Source organism: Melospiza georgiana, chromosome 20, assembly GCF_028018845.1.
Source record: "Melospiza georgiana isolate bMelGeo1 chromosome 20, bMelGeo1.pri, whole genome shotgun sequence".
NCBI lineage: Eukaryota > Metazoa > Chordata > Aves > Passeriformes > Passerellidae > Melospiza > Melospiza georgiana.
The window spans coordinates 3231506-3246361 of record NC_080449.1 but is presented as its reverse complement, the minus strand read 5'-3'; the positions used below and the strand labels follow the sequence as shown (position 1 = coordinate 3246361).

The 14856-nt window shown below is 52.9% G+C and overlaps 1 protein-coding gene across 1 annotated transcript; it reads right to left on the bottom strand.

The window, feature by feature from the left end:
* Nucleotides 1-9090: 9090 nt before the first annotated feature.
* Nucleotides 9091-11712, bottom strand: TOR4A (torsin family 4 member A). The gene has a single exon (XM_058038408.1). It carries the CDS (start codon nt 11559-11561, stop codon nt 10212-10214), a length of 1350 nt encoding a protein of 449 aa, XP_057894391.1. The 5' UTR covers nt 11562-11712; the 3' UTR covers nt 9091-10211.
* Between the last annotated feature and the right edge of the window lie 3144 nt (nt 11713-14856).

The window sequence follows — 14856 nt, the reverse complement described above, 5'->3', positions numbered from 1 at the left end:
AGTACCTGGATGCTCTCTGGAGCAGTTCTGTGCCAGCCCAGCAGCTCTCTGAGGTGATGCTGCTGCTGCCCAGGGCAGTTTCTCAGCAGGGCTCTGCCCCCCAGGCGGCCTCTCCTGCTCAGGAGCCTCAATTAACACCTGGATGAGGATGATGCCAGCACAGAGGAGCAGCCACCGCTTGACCGGATCTTTCTTTTCACGTGGCAAGTATTTCCTCACGTGGGCTGGGTACAGCACCTTCCTGGCTTTCCTGCGCTTTGTGGAGATGCCTGAAGGTCTCCTGACAGCCTGGGCAGCAAAGACTGGCCCAGACAGATTTTCTGAATTGTTTTTCAGCAGATCTGTGCTGGAGAAAATGTTTTCTCTGGTGTAAGGCAGCATGTCCTTAGCAGTCTGCAGGTGTAGATCTGAGAGCTGGGAGAACTCTGTGGAAATAACTCAAAGAGTTTCTAAATGCAAAAACCAGATTGCTGAAATAATATTAAGAAATATTAATAATACCACCAGAGTTTTTATTCACTCTCATTAAAGCAAAAAATGCAGAGGCCCAGAGCTGAACTCTTGGAGTGATTTATGCATCTTTCTAGGGAGCTCCTGTTTGACTCTCCCCTGCTCTACCTGTGCTATAAATACTCACTTTGATGAGTGAAGTGTGATGGGAGGAGCTCAGCGGGCTCGGAAATCGCTCAGGAATGTGCGTACCCCAGCAGCCCCTATCAGCCCAGCATCTGCCCGGGGGCACTCTGCTCACAGCACTCGGAGGGCACATCCAAGTTTTCTCCTCCTCTATTACCACTGTCTACCACAAGGCTTTGCCTCGAGACGTTTCAGTGCTTTTGGGAGTGTGTCCTTCATTGAAATTCATGTATTTGCTGTAAAGAACAGAATCTGAGGGTGGCTGTGCTGTCCCTGCCTTCCCACCCCATCCAGCAGCAACCCCAGCCTTGAGCTGCAGGGATGGAGAGGGGAGACTGCAGCTTCTGTCCTGACCCTGTGCAATCTCAGCACTCTGCCCCAGAAAAATGAGCAACCTCAGCACTTGCTCTGGCAAGCTCCAGCTCAGATATGCCCAGAAAAGGAAAAAACCAGCACTCACATTCAGATTCTTTGTGCCTTGTAATGACTAAACAGAGCCTGAAAGGGCTGAGTGCCCACAAACCTGCTGGAAAGGGCAAAAGATCTTTTAGGTCTTTGTCATGAGTTTGGAAGATTCAGCTGCAAACTTCCTGTGTCCTGGTCATTGTGGGCCACCTTGAGAGGAGGGAATGATGGATTTCTGTAAAAAGACCCTGGGCAATCATCTCTGGATGGCTACTGCAAAATCAAACAACAGAATCATAAAATCCTGGAATGGTTTGGGTTGGAATGGGCCCTAAAGATCTGGTTCCAACCTCACTGCTGTGGGCAGAGACACCTTTCACCAGATCAGATAAATAGAGCTTGATCATTCCCAGGTCTTTTAGGCAGCCTTAAGCCATCACAGAGCAGCAAAGGGCAAAAATTCCAATTTTAAAACTATCTTTTGACAATTTAACAACTTTGACATCTCCTCTTGCCCTTTGGGCTCCCTAACATTTCTTGCTTTCTGCTTCTGGGAAGACCAAAATGATGCTGGCTTTGGGTCACAAGGCACAAACCCTGCGCTCCCTGTAAATCACCCCTGTGTCACCTGCAGCAGAACTCTCACTCTTCAGGCTTATTTCATGGAAACTCAGGCCAAAATAAAATAACTGACACTGTGACTGCAGTACATGGGACCCCTTTTGTAGGAATGTGCCACCCAGGACATTAATTCCGTGTGGCAGCACTGCTGGTGGCTTTTGCCATCACCCCCAATCCCCATCCAGTCCTGGAGCTGGAGCCTGGGGCTCCCCTCAAGGCAATTGCTGTAAAATCCTTCCTCAGGGCTCTGCCTGGTGCTGCCCAGGTGAGTGCTCAAACCTGAGGCACAGCCAGGGCTCACAGACAGCACTTTAGTGGTTTTTTTTGTAACCTTTTTCTCCCTCTCCTCTACAAAGCAAAGTCCAGAGGGCTGGGAGAAAACAACTGCTGCTTCCAAAATCCCCCACTCATGGCAAGGCAGCTCCTAAGATGTAAAGAATTGGCCCAGGCAGCCTCAGGGGTCACAGTCTGCTTGGAGAGGGGTGCAGTGGCTCATCCCATCCCTCAGCCCTGGTGACAAGCACTGCCCTCAGTGACCATGGCACTGCCCACCCCTGTCTGGACAGGTGAAGCATTGTCAGGCAGCACCAGGGCACATTAAAAGTGGTTTAAAAGGAGCTCACAATGAAGGAATAACTCATGTGCATTGCTGCTGCTGTGCCTGTGGTGTCTGAGCCCTCAGACCCAGCCTGGGCCCTGCACTGAGTGACTCAGGCTGGGGATTGGTCACATCCTCCCACCACGGGGCTTCAGGCCAGGAGAAAGTGCCACAGGCACTGCCCCAAATATCACCTGGGCGTTGGGTGGATGTTAAAGATGAAACCCAAAGATTTGCTCTTACACTCATCTCTCTTTATTTCAATCAGGATCATATCCAAGGAGGAAGACAGATCAAATCAGCTTGTTCCAGTTGTCCCATCCCCTGGGCTGTGTCACCCTGGTGCAGTCACCAGACAGCTCCTGCAGCACCCAGGTTTGGTTTGGTTTGGCACCAGTGGCATCACTGCTGATCATCACGTAGAGGTTTCCAGTGAAGTTCCACCCCTCTCTCCCTCATCCATCTCCCAGCATTGCCCAACCCCCAGCTGGAGGGAGGCAAGTACAGACCCAGCCTCAGAGGCAGCCCCAGGAAGAGGGGGGTGACCTGCAGGGACAAATCCTGTTCCTATTTCCACCCCCTGTTACCCACTCCTGCCATGCCAGTGTAACACAGGGATGTATTTATAACTCCCAGCTGAGCTTGTCCATGCAGGTCACTGCATCCTCCTCAGGTGAGGAGATGAATCAGCCCTGCAGGCAGCAGATCTGCCCACCAGGAGCAAGGAGAAACAGAAACACCTGTTGAGCTGGATGGAAAGCTTTGAATTTCATCCACCCTTTCTCACCCAGAGACCTCAGTGCTTTTCACCAAAGACAAAAACAGAGCTGTGGCTGCATTGGGAGCAGCACTCAGAGCTGGGAGTGCTGGGTGTTTGGCAGAAGGAAGCACCAAGGAGTGCTGGAAGTGACAGAGGCCACGCACAGATGGAGCTGAGGACACCAGGTCACATCAGGCCGGGGAGTTCTGCAGCGCTCAGCATCGTGTCCTGACCTCGAGGCTCCCAGGAATGCAGAGCTGTTTGTGCTGTCTGAGCTGCAGGATCTGCAGGGAGGGGCAGAAATGCTCATTCCATCATCCACAACAGCTGGAGGTCACCCAAGGCACTTCTTCACTTGGACAGAGCAGCAGCAACCTTGAAGCCAAGGAGCAGCTTAGCCTGGAAGGAGAAGCTCAGAGGTGACTTTCCAAGGCACCCAAGGCACCCAGGGAGGTGCAGGCCCTCAGAGAAGGCAGAGCAAGGCTCAGGGACTTTGATTCCACATGAAATCACCTCAGGAGGAGCTGGGCAGTTGGTTTGATGTGTGAGGAAAAGCACAGATAAAAACACCAGGTGGTGCCAGCTGAGAGGGCACAAACCCCTGCAGCCCAGCCTTGGAGAGCCTGGCAGCTGGACGTGGCTGGGTGGGAGTGCAACACAGGAGTCCCTGGTTTCAGCCTGGAAACCATGAGTTCTGGGAATGTCTTTTTGCAGGATTTGGAATTTTTTTTAACTTTTTTTTTTTTTTTTTCACTCAGAACAGGGAAGATACCACATGGGTCTGGTTTGAGGGAGAGCTTTTGGACAGTGAGGAACATTCAATAGGAGCAAGGTACAGGTGAAAACAAAAGGTTTGGCTGCAATTAATGCTTTACATTCTTTCACATATCTCTTGCTGGCCACAAAAATGTCCACTCACCTCAGGGGAGGTTTTCCAGGAGATCTTTTCCCAGGCCTGGGTTCCTGGACAGGCTTTTTGCAGCAGGCAGGGATGGGGAAATCCCAGGCAGACTTACTCAGGCTTCCTCAGGTTACCAAAATTAGAGCAGCTGAATTCCAGCCTGAGGGATCAACTGATAAGACATCACAGGAAGCACAAAACTCAAATTAGCATCCACGGGAGATCCTGGACTGTTTGTGTCCTGCAGGGAGCTGTGAGGGCTCTGCTGTGACCTCCAGAGCTGGTGTCACATCCCACCCTGCCCAGGGAGGGACCACCAGCTCCACATCTGCAACTGGAGAGCACAAACTGAGCTGGGCAGGGCTGCTCCTCCTGCAGGCACATCTGGGGGTGGCTCCAAGCCCCCTGAGGCAGCTCTGCATAAAGACCCTGAAATAACACCTAATATGCACCAATAAACTGAATTGATGAGGAGAAAGTGTCAAGGGGAAGCAAAGGACTTTCCAGATTAGCTCATGACATCATGAATCTGCACACTCAGGTTTCAGTGCTGGCTGCTTTCCCTCCCACCCATCCCACCTGGAACCAACCCATCTGAGCACTGATCTCACCACCCTGGCAGGTCTCAGATGCAGCTGCCCGAAACTTTGCACCCAATGCAGATGTTTTAGGAGCTGAGCACATCTCTTACAGAGGAATGATGTTACACTGGTGCAGCTCAGGGCTGGGCAGGGGAGAGCTCCAGCTGGAGGGGAGACACAGAACAGGCAGAGTGGGAGCTCCTGAGAGCCCTGAGCAGAGCTCTGTCTCTGCCCAAACCACCCTCAGTGCCACTGTTAAAAATAAGTTAAAAACTGTTGTAAAATAGTTGATAGATCATTAAACCTGTAGTGTTAGTTTGGTTATTATATTGTAAAAGGGGTTAAAAGGGTAGTTGTAAGTGTTAGGAAAATGAGCTGCACTTCCACAGCTGCAGCAATTTCCCCAAAGTTTTACATAAACCTCCCTCTCCAGGGCCAGCTCCACACCCTGCCCAGGGAGGGCTGGGAGAACCGAGCACCGCTGTCTCCTTTCTGTCCGTGTTTTGCATGTTTGAAAGCTTTTATCGTGCTTCACCTGTGTCCTAGGGTGGCATTATGATGCTTGTATCCCCATCCATGTGTTCTGTCTATGCTGGATATCTGTTCTGTGCCTTCAAGACTGGCTCTGAAGAGTGAAAGTTTTGTTCTGGTTTCTTATCAGCCTGGTGGGACACAGAGACAGGGCAGTGCATGGTGCTGCTTTTGCTTTTTGCTTTGCTCTTGCTTTTTGCTTCTGCTCATTAGTTAGTTTAGATTGCTTAGCTAAACTGAATTTTCCCTGGACTGTTTCTCCTTCCCTTTTTTGAAATCACTCAGACCTGCTTTGGACTGGGCCCTGGGAACACCGAGAGTTTGCACCTTGTGGCTGCAGCAGCTGCCCCAGCACAGGAGGGACTGAGAACAGAGTGGCCACCCCCAAGAGAGACTTTCTGAATTTGTCATCTTTTTCAGAGCGGTGACAGAGTGGTGTCAGCTGGTATTGTTCATTCTGTGTGCTGGGGGTGCTGTGCCTGTTCAACAAACAGCTTCTTTCCACTTCTCTCCAAGGAATCCTTCCCAAACCGTCTGGGGGGAGAAGCCATGTGGGTTTGCTTTCTGGAGGGGCCCTTTTGGAGGTTTTCTCCCAAGTTTGCCCTAGACCAGGACAACCTGGAACTTCTCCCCAACCTGCTCTCTGGTTCCCGGTAGGATGCTGGGGGGGCACAGCACCCAGCTCTCCCTCCCTCCCTCCCTCCTGCCCAGAGGTGCCCAAATATGGTGCCACACTGCTGCAGCATGGCCCGGCATTACTTCACCCCTTGCATATGCAGCACACCTATTTATACATTTGAATGGGATGTTTGCCGTTCTGGCCCGGGGTGTTATCCCTCCTGTGGAGGGTGAGTGCTGCGATGCCCCCAGGCTTGTTTTCCTTCCAGCCCTTCACCCTCCCCACCCTGGAACGTGCATTTGCTCACTCACACCCTCCTCTGCAGCACCTTCTTTCAGACCTTTCCCCCAGTTCATGATTTCCATCCCAGGCCTGTCTCCTGCAGTGTTTGGGTGCCTCTCAGCTCCCCTTCCCCTCCAAATTCCATGGGCACACAAACCATGTCTGTCTCTGTCTGACTCTGCTCTCCCACCATTTATGGAATATTTCATTTCCCCAGCTCTGGAAAACTCTTTCCAGTTCATCCCAGTAACTATTAACAGCAACTCTCTGAATATCCCGTGAGAAGAAGAAACCAAATTCTATGGTTACATCTGTTTTTGAAAAACCTTGGATGTAATTCCTCCCATCTCTCCAGGATGCTCACAGGTAATGCATTCACTCCTGCATTTCCCTGTCCCTCCTCCTCCTTCCCAAGAAGAGGCGGTGCTTGTCCTCCTTGCACCTTTCTAGGGCTCACTCCAGGCCTGCAAGGTCTCAGAAGCCACTGCAGAAATTCCCTCTGCACCCTGGCAGGAGCTGCAGCCTGACCTGCCTGGGCTGTGCTTGCTCTTGTCTCCTCTGCTGCAGCCCTGCCATCCCTGGGACCAAAATCTGCTTTCCTGGTGGCACCTCACCTGTTCAGTGACAACCATGGGAGCTGGAAAAGCAACAAACCCCTTGCAGGGACTGGCAGCAGCTTTTCCTTGCCCTAACACAGGGACAAATCACTGCTGCACGTGGAGATGGGATCCCTCTGCATCCCTCTGTCTGCAAACACGGTTCAGGTGCCCTGGGCCAACATCAGAGATGCTCAGGGATGGGCAGAGGCCTCAGGAGAGAGGACAAGGTCCTGCAGGGTGGGCACACAGCCCGGGCAGCACCCAGGGAGCTCAGGGCCAGGCAGGCCCAGCAGGGCTGGAGTGATGCTGTGTGACAGAGCTCTGCTCCTGGGCCATCACACCTTCCCAAGGGGAGGGAGATCCTGCAGGACTCAGCCTGGCAGCCAGGCTGGCCCCACCAGGTGCACCCACCTCTGGAGGCAGCCTCAGACAGGCTTTGATGAAGGGAGGCTGCTGGGGATTAGGTCCTTTTAAGGAATATTTCAATCCAAAGCTCTTTTCCCTGAGGCAGCTGAAGTTCTCCAGAGCTCCTGCAGAACGTGCACCCACCCACCTTCCTGTGGCTGGGGCTGGGCCATGTCCATGGAGAGGCACAGAGCACATCCATTCCCAGAGGAGTCCTGGTGTCGGTTTCTCGGCTGTTTAGGTGGCCTGGAAAGGCCCGGGGTGGCCTTGGGCAGCCCGCGCTCCAAAGGACGAGAAGAGACTTCAGGTTTTTTCTTGGTCTCGGTGTTTATTAATTGTTTATCTAAAAGATTTTCTCTCGGCCCAACAGAGGTCTGCACAGCAGCCAGCCATGGGCACACTGAGTGCCCCCGGGGCGGTCACCTATCTTTATACTCAAAACTACATATACAATATTTACCTATTTTCCCCAATACCTTTTACCCTTATTAACCAGTGCACTTTTAGTAATAACCAATCCCAAAGTGCCAACATCACCACAGAAGATGGAGGCCAAGAAGAAGAAGAAGAAGGACAGGACACGCCCCAATTCCTCCATCTTACTTCTTTAGACCCCCCTGTACAGAAATCCTAAACCCTGTGTTTTACACTCTAATTAACTTATCCCTTCACCATTCACCCCAGTGAAATCCTCCCATCCTCATACAGGGGTCGTCTCCTGTGCAGGATCAAAGTCCAGCCACCAGACACTTCTGGCAACATCCCAGGACTCCCGAGCCCCCCAAGGGTGGTCTCGGTCACTCTGCACATCAGTCCTGAGGTGCTGAGACCCCACATCCTGGGAACCCCAGCCCAGGTCCTGCCGGGGGAGATCAATCCATAACCACTGTATGAGATAAAACAAACCCTCCCAAACTCACACACCAGGGCACATGGAGCTCCTGCCCACAGAACCCCTGTCCTGAACCAGCCCTGGGAAAGCTGCAGCCCAGAGTGGCCAGTGGGTCACAGTCTGAGCTCTCAAAACATGAATTATTTCCTATCCCCTCCTACCCCTCTCCCTCATCCCTGCTCTCCTGGGCAGTGACAGCCCCCTCCCCACTACAGAGCTGTTGGAATCACCCTGCACCTTCCCCAGGGCAAATGCAAAAGGAAACTTGGCCAAAGCCCAGTGTGGCTCTGGGGTGCAGAGTACCTGCAGTGTCCCAGGCAGCAGTGACAGCCACCCCAGTGCTGCTGAACTGGGATCAGACACGGGGTGGGCAGCAGGGAGGGAGCAGCCTGCCCCCACCACTGCTCCAGCACCACACAGATGTGTCCTGACTCAGGGAGAGCTTTTGCCAGCTGAGGAAGCCTTTGGGACAACCTAGACAACCTTGAGCTGGGATTTGAGTCCTGCATTTTATCTTCTGGCAGGAAAAGTCCTCTCCACAGCCTGGGGACTCCTGTGCTGTCTGACCAGAGCCTGCAGAGCTGAGGGATGAGGGGTGAGGAACCTGAGCCCCAGCTCTGTGCACCGAGAGGAATTTGTGAGACACAAAGGCTCCAGCAGGGCTTCAAGGTGCTCAGAGCACCCGGGGAAACTCAGGCTCAGGGAATGGCCAGGAACCCTGATTTAGAGGGGTGGAAACAAACTCTGAGGTGCTCAGCTCCACTTAAAGCCAGCCTCCCCTTTTGCACAGGGTGATGGCTGGGGTGGAGGAACCCAGGGACTTCTGGCACGACCAAACTCCCTTTTATAAACAAAACATCGTTGAGACAATCAGAACCAACATCTGCCCCTCTCCCAGCTGGAGGAGGAGGGGAATCCTGGTCCCTGAGCTGTTTCTCATCCAGGATAAAAACATCCCAAATGCCTTAGCAGCAAGCTCAGCTTACTGCTTAAGTTAAGCTCTCTGAGCTGTGGAACCCAGCTCCCACACGCTGGTTTTTGAGGACACATGGATTTAGGAGGTGGCTTGGATGGAGGAGCTGTGCAGCTCCCAGCTTGTGGCACTGCTGCACTGTGTAAGGTTGGGATTGGGTTTACCAGGGGTACATGGCTCCAGAAAGGATATTCTGGAGGAAATCCAAATTTCAGTCAAATGAAAGAAATGTATTTTCAATTCTTTTATTCAGGATAGTTTGGTTTTATTCCTGACAATAGCTCTGGAAGCTGGAATATGTGACAGAGTCTTTGGAGACCAACAATTACAGAGAGGTGAATCAAAACCCCAGTGCAAACATCCACAGGGGTTCTTGTCTGGGAATTCACAGCAAGCTGTAGAAATCTTGTACAAAACCACAACCTGAGAAAACAATGCCATAAATACCTGCTCAGTTTTGCTCAAAACATGGCTGTGTGCTCTTCCCAAGCTGCTCCCAGGCCACAGCTCACCTGGGGCTCAATGGCAAAGCCTCTCCTTGGCCTCTCAGGACTGGGAACAAGCCCTGATCCCCACTCCATCAGCCCAAACTGTCTTTTCCAGTGTGTGTTGCTCAGTATCCATCCATTGCTGCTTTGGGCTTTCCAGACAATGCCTGCCCACAGAGTCCCCAGAGGCAAAAAGCAGAAGAGCTCTGAGGATGAGGTGTCACCAGCAGACCTGAAACAATCCAGAGTTATTTCTGCACCATCTGGCACAGCTGAGCAGCCTTTGAGGCGAGCCCAAACACACCTGCAGGGCAGAAATCTCACTGCAGGTGCCAAAGGTGAGCTCAGGGATGAGCTCAGAAGAGCAACAGCTCAGGAACAGGTCCAAGAAGTGTTCTGAGGATGTGGTCATGCAGGAGCTGGGGAGGGCAGCCTGCACATCTGGGGGCAGGAGCCACAAACTGTCCCAGGCCAGGGCTCCAGCCCTGCCCCTGCCCTGCACACCCCAGCCAGGACCAAGGGAAGCAAAGAGCTGTGAGCCTGGAAAGAGTGAGACACAGGAGGTGACAAATTCTGCAGGGGCAGTGGCCCAGGGATTGTTCCACCCTATTTATGTCCTGCAGCTTTTGATGCCACCTCAAAACTCCTTAATGACAAGAATCCCAAATGAGAATGAGGAATGAAGAGTCTTGCACTGACTGGGAGGTGGCTGCAGCTTCTTTGCCCTTCCTTTTCCACAGAACATCAGAAAAAATTGAAGCTCTGGAGGAGAACAGGGACCAGCTTGTCCAGGCTGCCACCCCTTTGCCTGGACCAGGGCTGAGGAAGGACACCTTGAGCCCAGCCTGGTGAGACAAACTCCTCATGAGCACAGAGCTCTGCAAACCCCCAGAGCAGGGCTTGGTCTCCGCAGTAAATCCCTACAGAAGGTTGACTTTGGCCACAACCTGCTTGCAGCCCATGCTGGAGTACTGCTTGTCCCCTGTAGTGTAGTAACTGAGCTGATTTGCCAAATTTTCAATGTGTTTCTGGTCGGGATAGAGCCCCTCCCTCCTCATCTGCTCCAGGAAGCAGTTTATGACGTGAGCCTTCTCCAGGAGGACGAAGGGGATGATGTCTGCAGCCTTCCACAGAGGGTGCACCCTGGCCAGCACTGGCTGGATGATGCTCAGCAGCTCTTCAGCTCCCCTTTGCTGCTGCAGGAGCTCAGTGGATGCATTCTGGGTAATGAACTTTGTGATTTCATCACCTCCCAGATTGCTGATTAAAATGTAGATGGCATTGAGGAACTCGTTGGTTTGATTGGGTTCAAAGAATCGGCTGAGAGTGTCCAGCAGGACGGGGGACATGAGCTCCACCTCATCCAGAATAAACAGTGGGGTCTTCTCCTCTATTTCAGCTCTGGTAACCATGTCAGCAATCTTCTTGGACAGGTCTATTGCACAGGTGAGGGGAGCCACCCCGCTGGGGCAGTGGTGCATCACAAAGTACTGCAGCACAAAGTCATTGTCCATGACCGAGCGGAAGTGCTTGGCCAGCACCCAGCCAACGTGGCTCTTGCCAACCCCCGTGGGGCCGTTCAGAGAGATCACCAGAGGCTTGTTGTGGACATGGGTGGCCAGGTAGTCCTTCAGTAATTCCATAATACTTTCCACAGCAACCTTCTGCCCAAACACTTCCCGGTGCATGGTTTTCTCCAAACCGTCCAGGTCGTATTTCTGGAGGTTATCATCCAGGTTCTCTATTGCATTGAGAATCTGGAAGAACATAATGGCAATGAGCAAGAGGAGGCAGCGCTTTGCCTTGCTCTTCTCCTCTGCTGGGAGGTATTTTTTTGTTTTATCTGGGTACAGAACCATCCTGGATTTCCTCCGGCTCTTTTTCCGCCTGCACTTTTTCACCGAGTAATGTTCCACAGACGTGTCAAAGGTGAAGTACTGGGAGCTCTCAAAGCCAGACTGATTAAAGAAGGCCATGGAAGGGTTGTACAGGGAAGTTCTGCTCAGGGACAGCTGCCTCTGGAGCAGCCTGGTGTGGACAAACTCTGCAGACTTTTCCCGAGGCAGCTCCAAGTGCAGCCGGCTTTTCTTCAGGCCCTGGTAGCGCCGGCGCAGGCGGACGAAGGCGCGCAGGGGAGAGGAAATGGAAGTGATTTTCTTGGGAGCAGCAGGGATCACAGCGTCTGGCACTTCCTCTGCGTCACTCTCAGAGCAAGAGGCCTCTTCTTTTGCATCACAGGGCATTTCCCCTTCCCTGTCACTATCTGTCATGGCAATGTCCCCTTCCCCATCGCTGTCCGTGACGGCAATGTCCCCTTCCCTGTCACTGCCACTGCCAGGAATCTCCTCTTCCCTGTCACTGGCACTGGCACTGCCAGGAATGTCCCCTTCCCTGTCATTGCCACTGCCAGGAATGTCCCCTTCCCTGTCACTGCTGCTTCCAGGAATGTCCCCTACCCCATCACTGGCACTGCCAGGAATGTCCCCTACCCCATCATTGCCACTGCCAGGAATCTCCTCTTCCCTGTCACTGGCACTGCCAGGAATGTCCCCTTCCCTGTCACTGCCACTGCCAGGAATGTCCCCTTCCCTGTCACTGCCACTTCCAGGAATGTCCCCTTCCCCATCATTGCCACTGCCAGGAATCTCCTCTTCCCTGTCACTGGCACTGGCGGGAATGTCCCCTTCCCTGTCACTGCCACTTCCAGGAATGTCCCCTACCCCATCACTGCCACTTCCAGGAATGTCCTCTTCCCTGGCACTGCCACTGGCACTGCCAGGAATGTCCTCTTCCCTGTCACTGGCACTGCCAGGAATGTCCCCTACCCCATCACTGGCACTGCCCTGTGTCTCTCCTTCCACGCTGCCCTCAGTGAAGACAATTCCTTCAGTTGCAGCCTCCTCTTTTGTGCTGCTCTCAGCACAGGGCACCTCTCCTGCATCCTCCTCTGCTCCAGGTGTGTCTCCTGTGGGATTGCTCTCCATGCAGGGCATCTCCACCCCCAGATCCCTCAGGACACTTTTTTCATCCACCTCAGAGCAGGGCAGCTCTTCCTCCATCTCTTCTGGTTCTTACAGCCCAATCACATCATCTTCTTTCTAAAAAGAAAAGGAATTCTGTAAAATCAACTGTCCTAATATCAGGAAGGGACCAAAAAGAGTGGAATTAGACAGATATCCCCCTTTCTAATGGGTAGAAACCTGCAGCAATCAGCAATGGCAAGGTGGCAGAGACTTTCAGACCTAAGCTGACTTTCTGGAAGATGGGACAATTGTGCAAAACTACAGATGGAATTCACAGAATTCACAGAATCACTGGGTTGGAAGAGACCTTCAGGATCATCGAGTCCAACCCAGCCCCAATCCCTCAACTCAGCCCTGGCACCCAGTGCCACATCCAGGCTTTGTTAAACACACCCAGGGATGGGGACTCCACCACCTCCCTGGGCAGCCATTCCACAACTTTATCACTCTTTCTGTGAAAAACTTCTCCCTGATATCCAGGCTGAATTTCCCTTGGCACAGCTCGAGGCTGTGTGCTCTGGCTGTGTCAGTGCTGCTGCAGACAGAGCCCAGCCCCAGCTGAGCACAGGCACCTTTCAGGAGCTGTGCAGTGATGGGGGCAGCCCTGAGTCTCCTTTTCTCCAGGCTGAGCACCCCCAGCTCCCTCAGGGGTTCCTCAGTGTCAATTAATGCAAACTGATATTAAAACACAAACCCAACCCTGCCTCAGATGCAGAAGGGAAGGTCAGAGCTGGCTGGGGCCAAAGCCAAAGGCTCTGCTGTAAGAAGGACACAGGACAGCAGGACAGACTGACCCATGCTCTGAACCACAGCTGCCCACAGCTTTCCCTACACCTGCTAAACTCAAGGAAGACACAGAGCCCCAGCTCTGTGCCAGCACATGCACCCAGGCACGTACACACCCCGTGGGAGGTCACTGTTCACCCACAGACACCTCTGGGGCTGGGGGAGTCACTTGCTGTGGTTGCCATCGTGGCTGTGGGGGCACCTCCCAGGGAGGATTTTCCTGGCTGTGCTGATGGATGTGCCTGGCAGGGAGCTGAGATGAGAGCTGCCCTGCTGGGAGGGCTCAGAGGGGCTGCACAGAGCCAGTGGGGCTGTGCCTGAGCTGCCAGCAGCGCCTGGCTGTGGGGAGAGGGACAGGGAGGAGGAGGAGGAGGAGGAGGAGGAGGAGGAGGAGGAGAAGGAGAAGGAGGAGAAGGAGGAGGAGGAGGAGAAGGAGAAGGAGAAGGAGAAGGAGAAGGAGAAGGAGAAGGAGAAGGAGAAGGAGAAGGAGAAGGAGAAGGAGAAGGAGAAGGAGAAGGAGAAGGAGAAGGAGAAGGAGAAGGAGAAGGAGAAGGAGAAGGAGAAGGAGAAGGAGAAGGAGAAGGAGAAGAAGGAGAAGAAGGAGAAAAGAAGGAGAAGAAGGAGAAGGAGGAGAAGGAGGAGAAGAAGAAGAAGGAGAAAAGAAGGAGAAGAAGGAGAAAAGAAGGAGAAGAAGAAGAAGGAGAAGGAGAAGGAGAAGGAGAAGGAGAAGGAGAAGGAGAAGGAGAAGGAGAAGGAGAAGGAGAAGGAGAAGGAGAAGGAGAAGGAGAAGGAGAAGAAGGAGAAGAAGGAGAAAAGAAGGAGAAGAAGGAGAAGGAGGAGAAGGAGGAGAAGAAGAAGAAGGAGAAAAGAAGGAGAAGAAGGAGAAAAGAAGGAGAAGAAGAAGAAGGAGAAGGAGAAGGAGAAGGAGAAGGAGAAGGAGAAGGAGAAGGAGAAGGAGAAGGAGAAGGAGAAGGAGAAGGAGAAGGAGAAGGAGAAGGAGAAGGAGAAGGAGAAGGAGGAGAAGAAGGAGAAGAAGGAGAAGCCCAGCCCTGCCACCCTCAGGGTCCTTCCATGCCCTGTGTGCCCACACACACCCCTGGACATGAAGGAGGGACCCAGGGGCTGCCACATGAGAGCCTGGCACTGCCCAGGAGAGCTCAGGGATGGTTATCCTGGGATAACCACCTGAATGGACAAACCTCAGCTGGCACACAAGAAGGAGAGGCCAGAGGGACGTGACGAGAGGCACAGAGCCAGCAGGGAACCCCTGGGAGAGCACAGCTCTGCAGGGTTGGATGCAGCCCCATGTGCTGCCCTGGCCCTGCCTGGCACCAGGCTGGAGGTGGCAGAAGCTGTGCCATGGTAGGAGGGCATTTTTCTGACACCTCTGGGCTACACAGTGCTGACACAAGGGACACTTTGCTGCTGTGGTGTGGGAGTGTCGGGGGGTAGGACAGACAGAGACAAGAGTTCTCTGCAGCCTGGGCTTGGAACTTGGGGTTCATTGCAAAGGGCCTGGGTGCAGGGCCCTGCTGGGAGCAGGCCCCAAAGATTAGTAAAGAGAGTGGTACAGAGGATGAAAGAGAGAGAGGATGAGAGGATAAGAGCATAAAAGGGTAAGAGAGCGAGGTTCCCGTTACAATACCATAAATCTTCTTCTGTGTTGAATATTCTGATTCTCACTAACCAATCTAGTACAAGACACAAATCCTACAGCATTTCCATACAGCCTATAAGAATCATTACATTACCACAC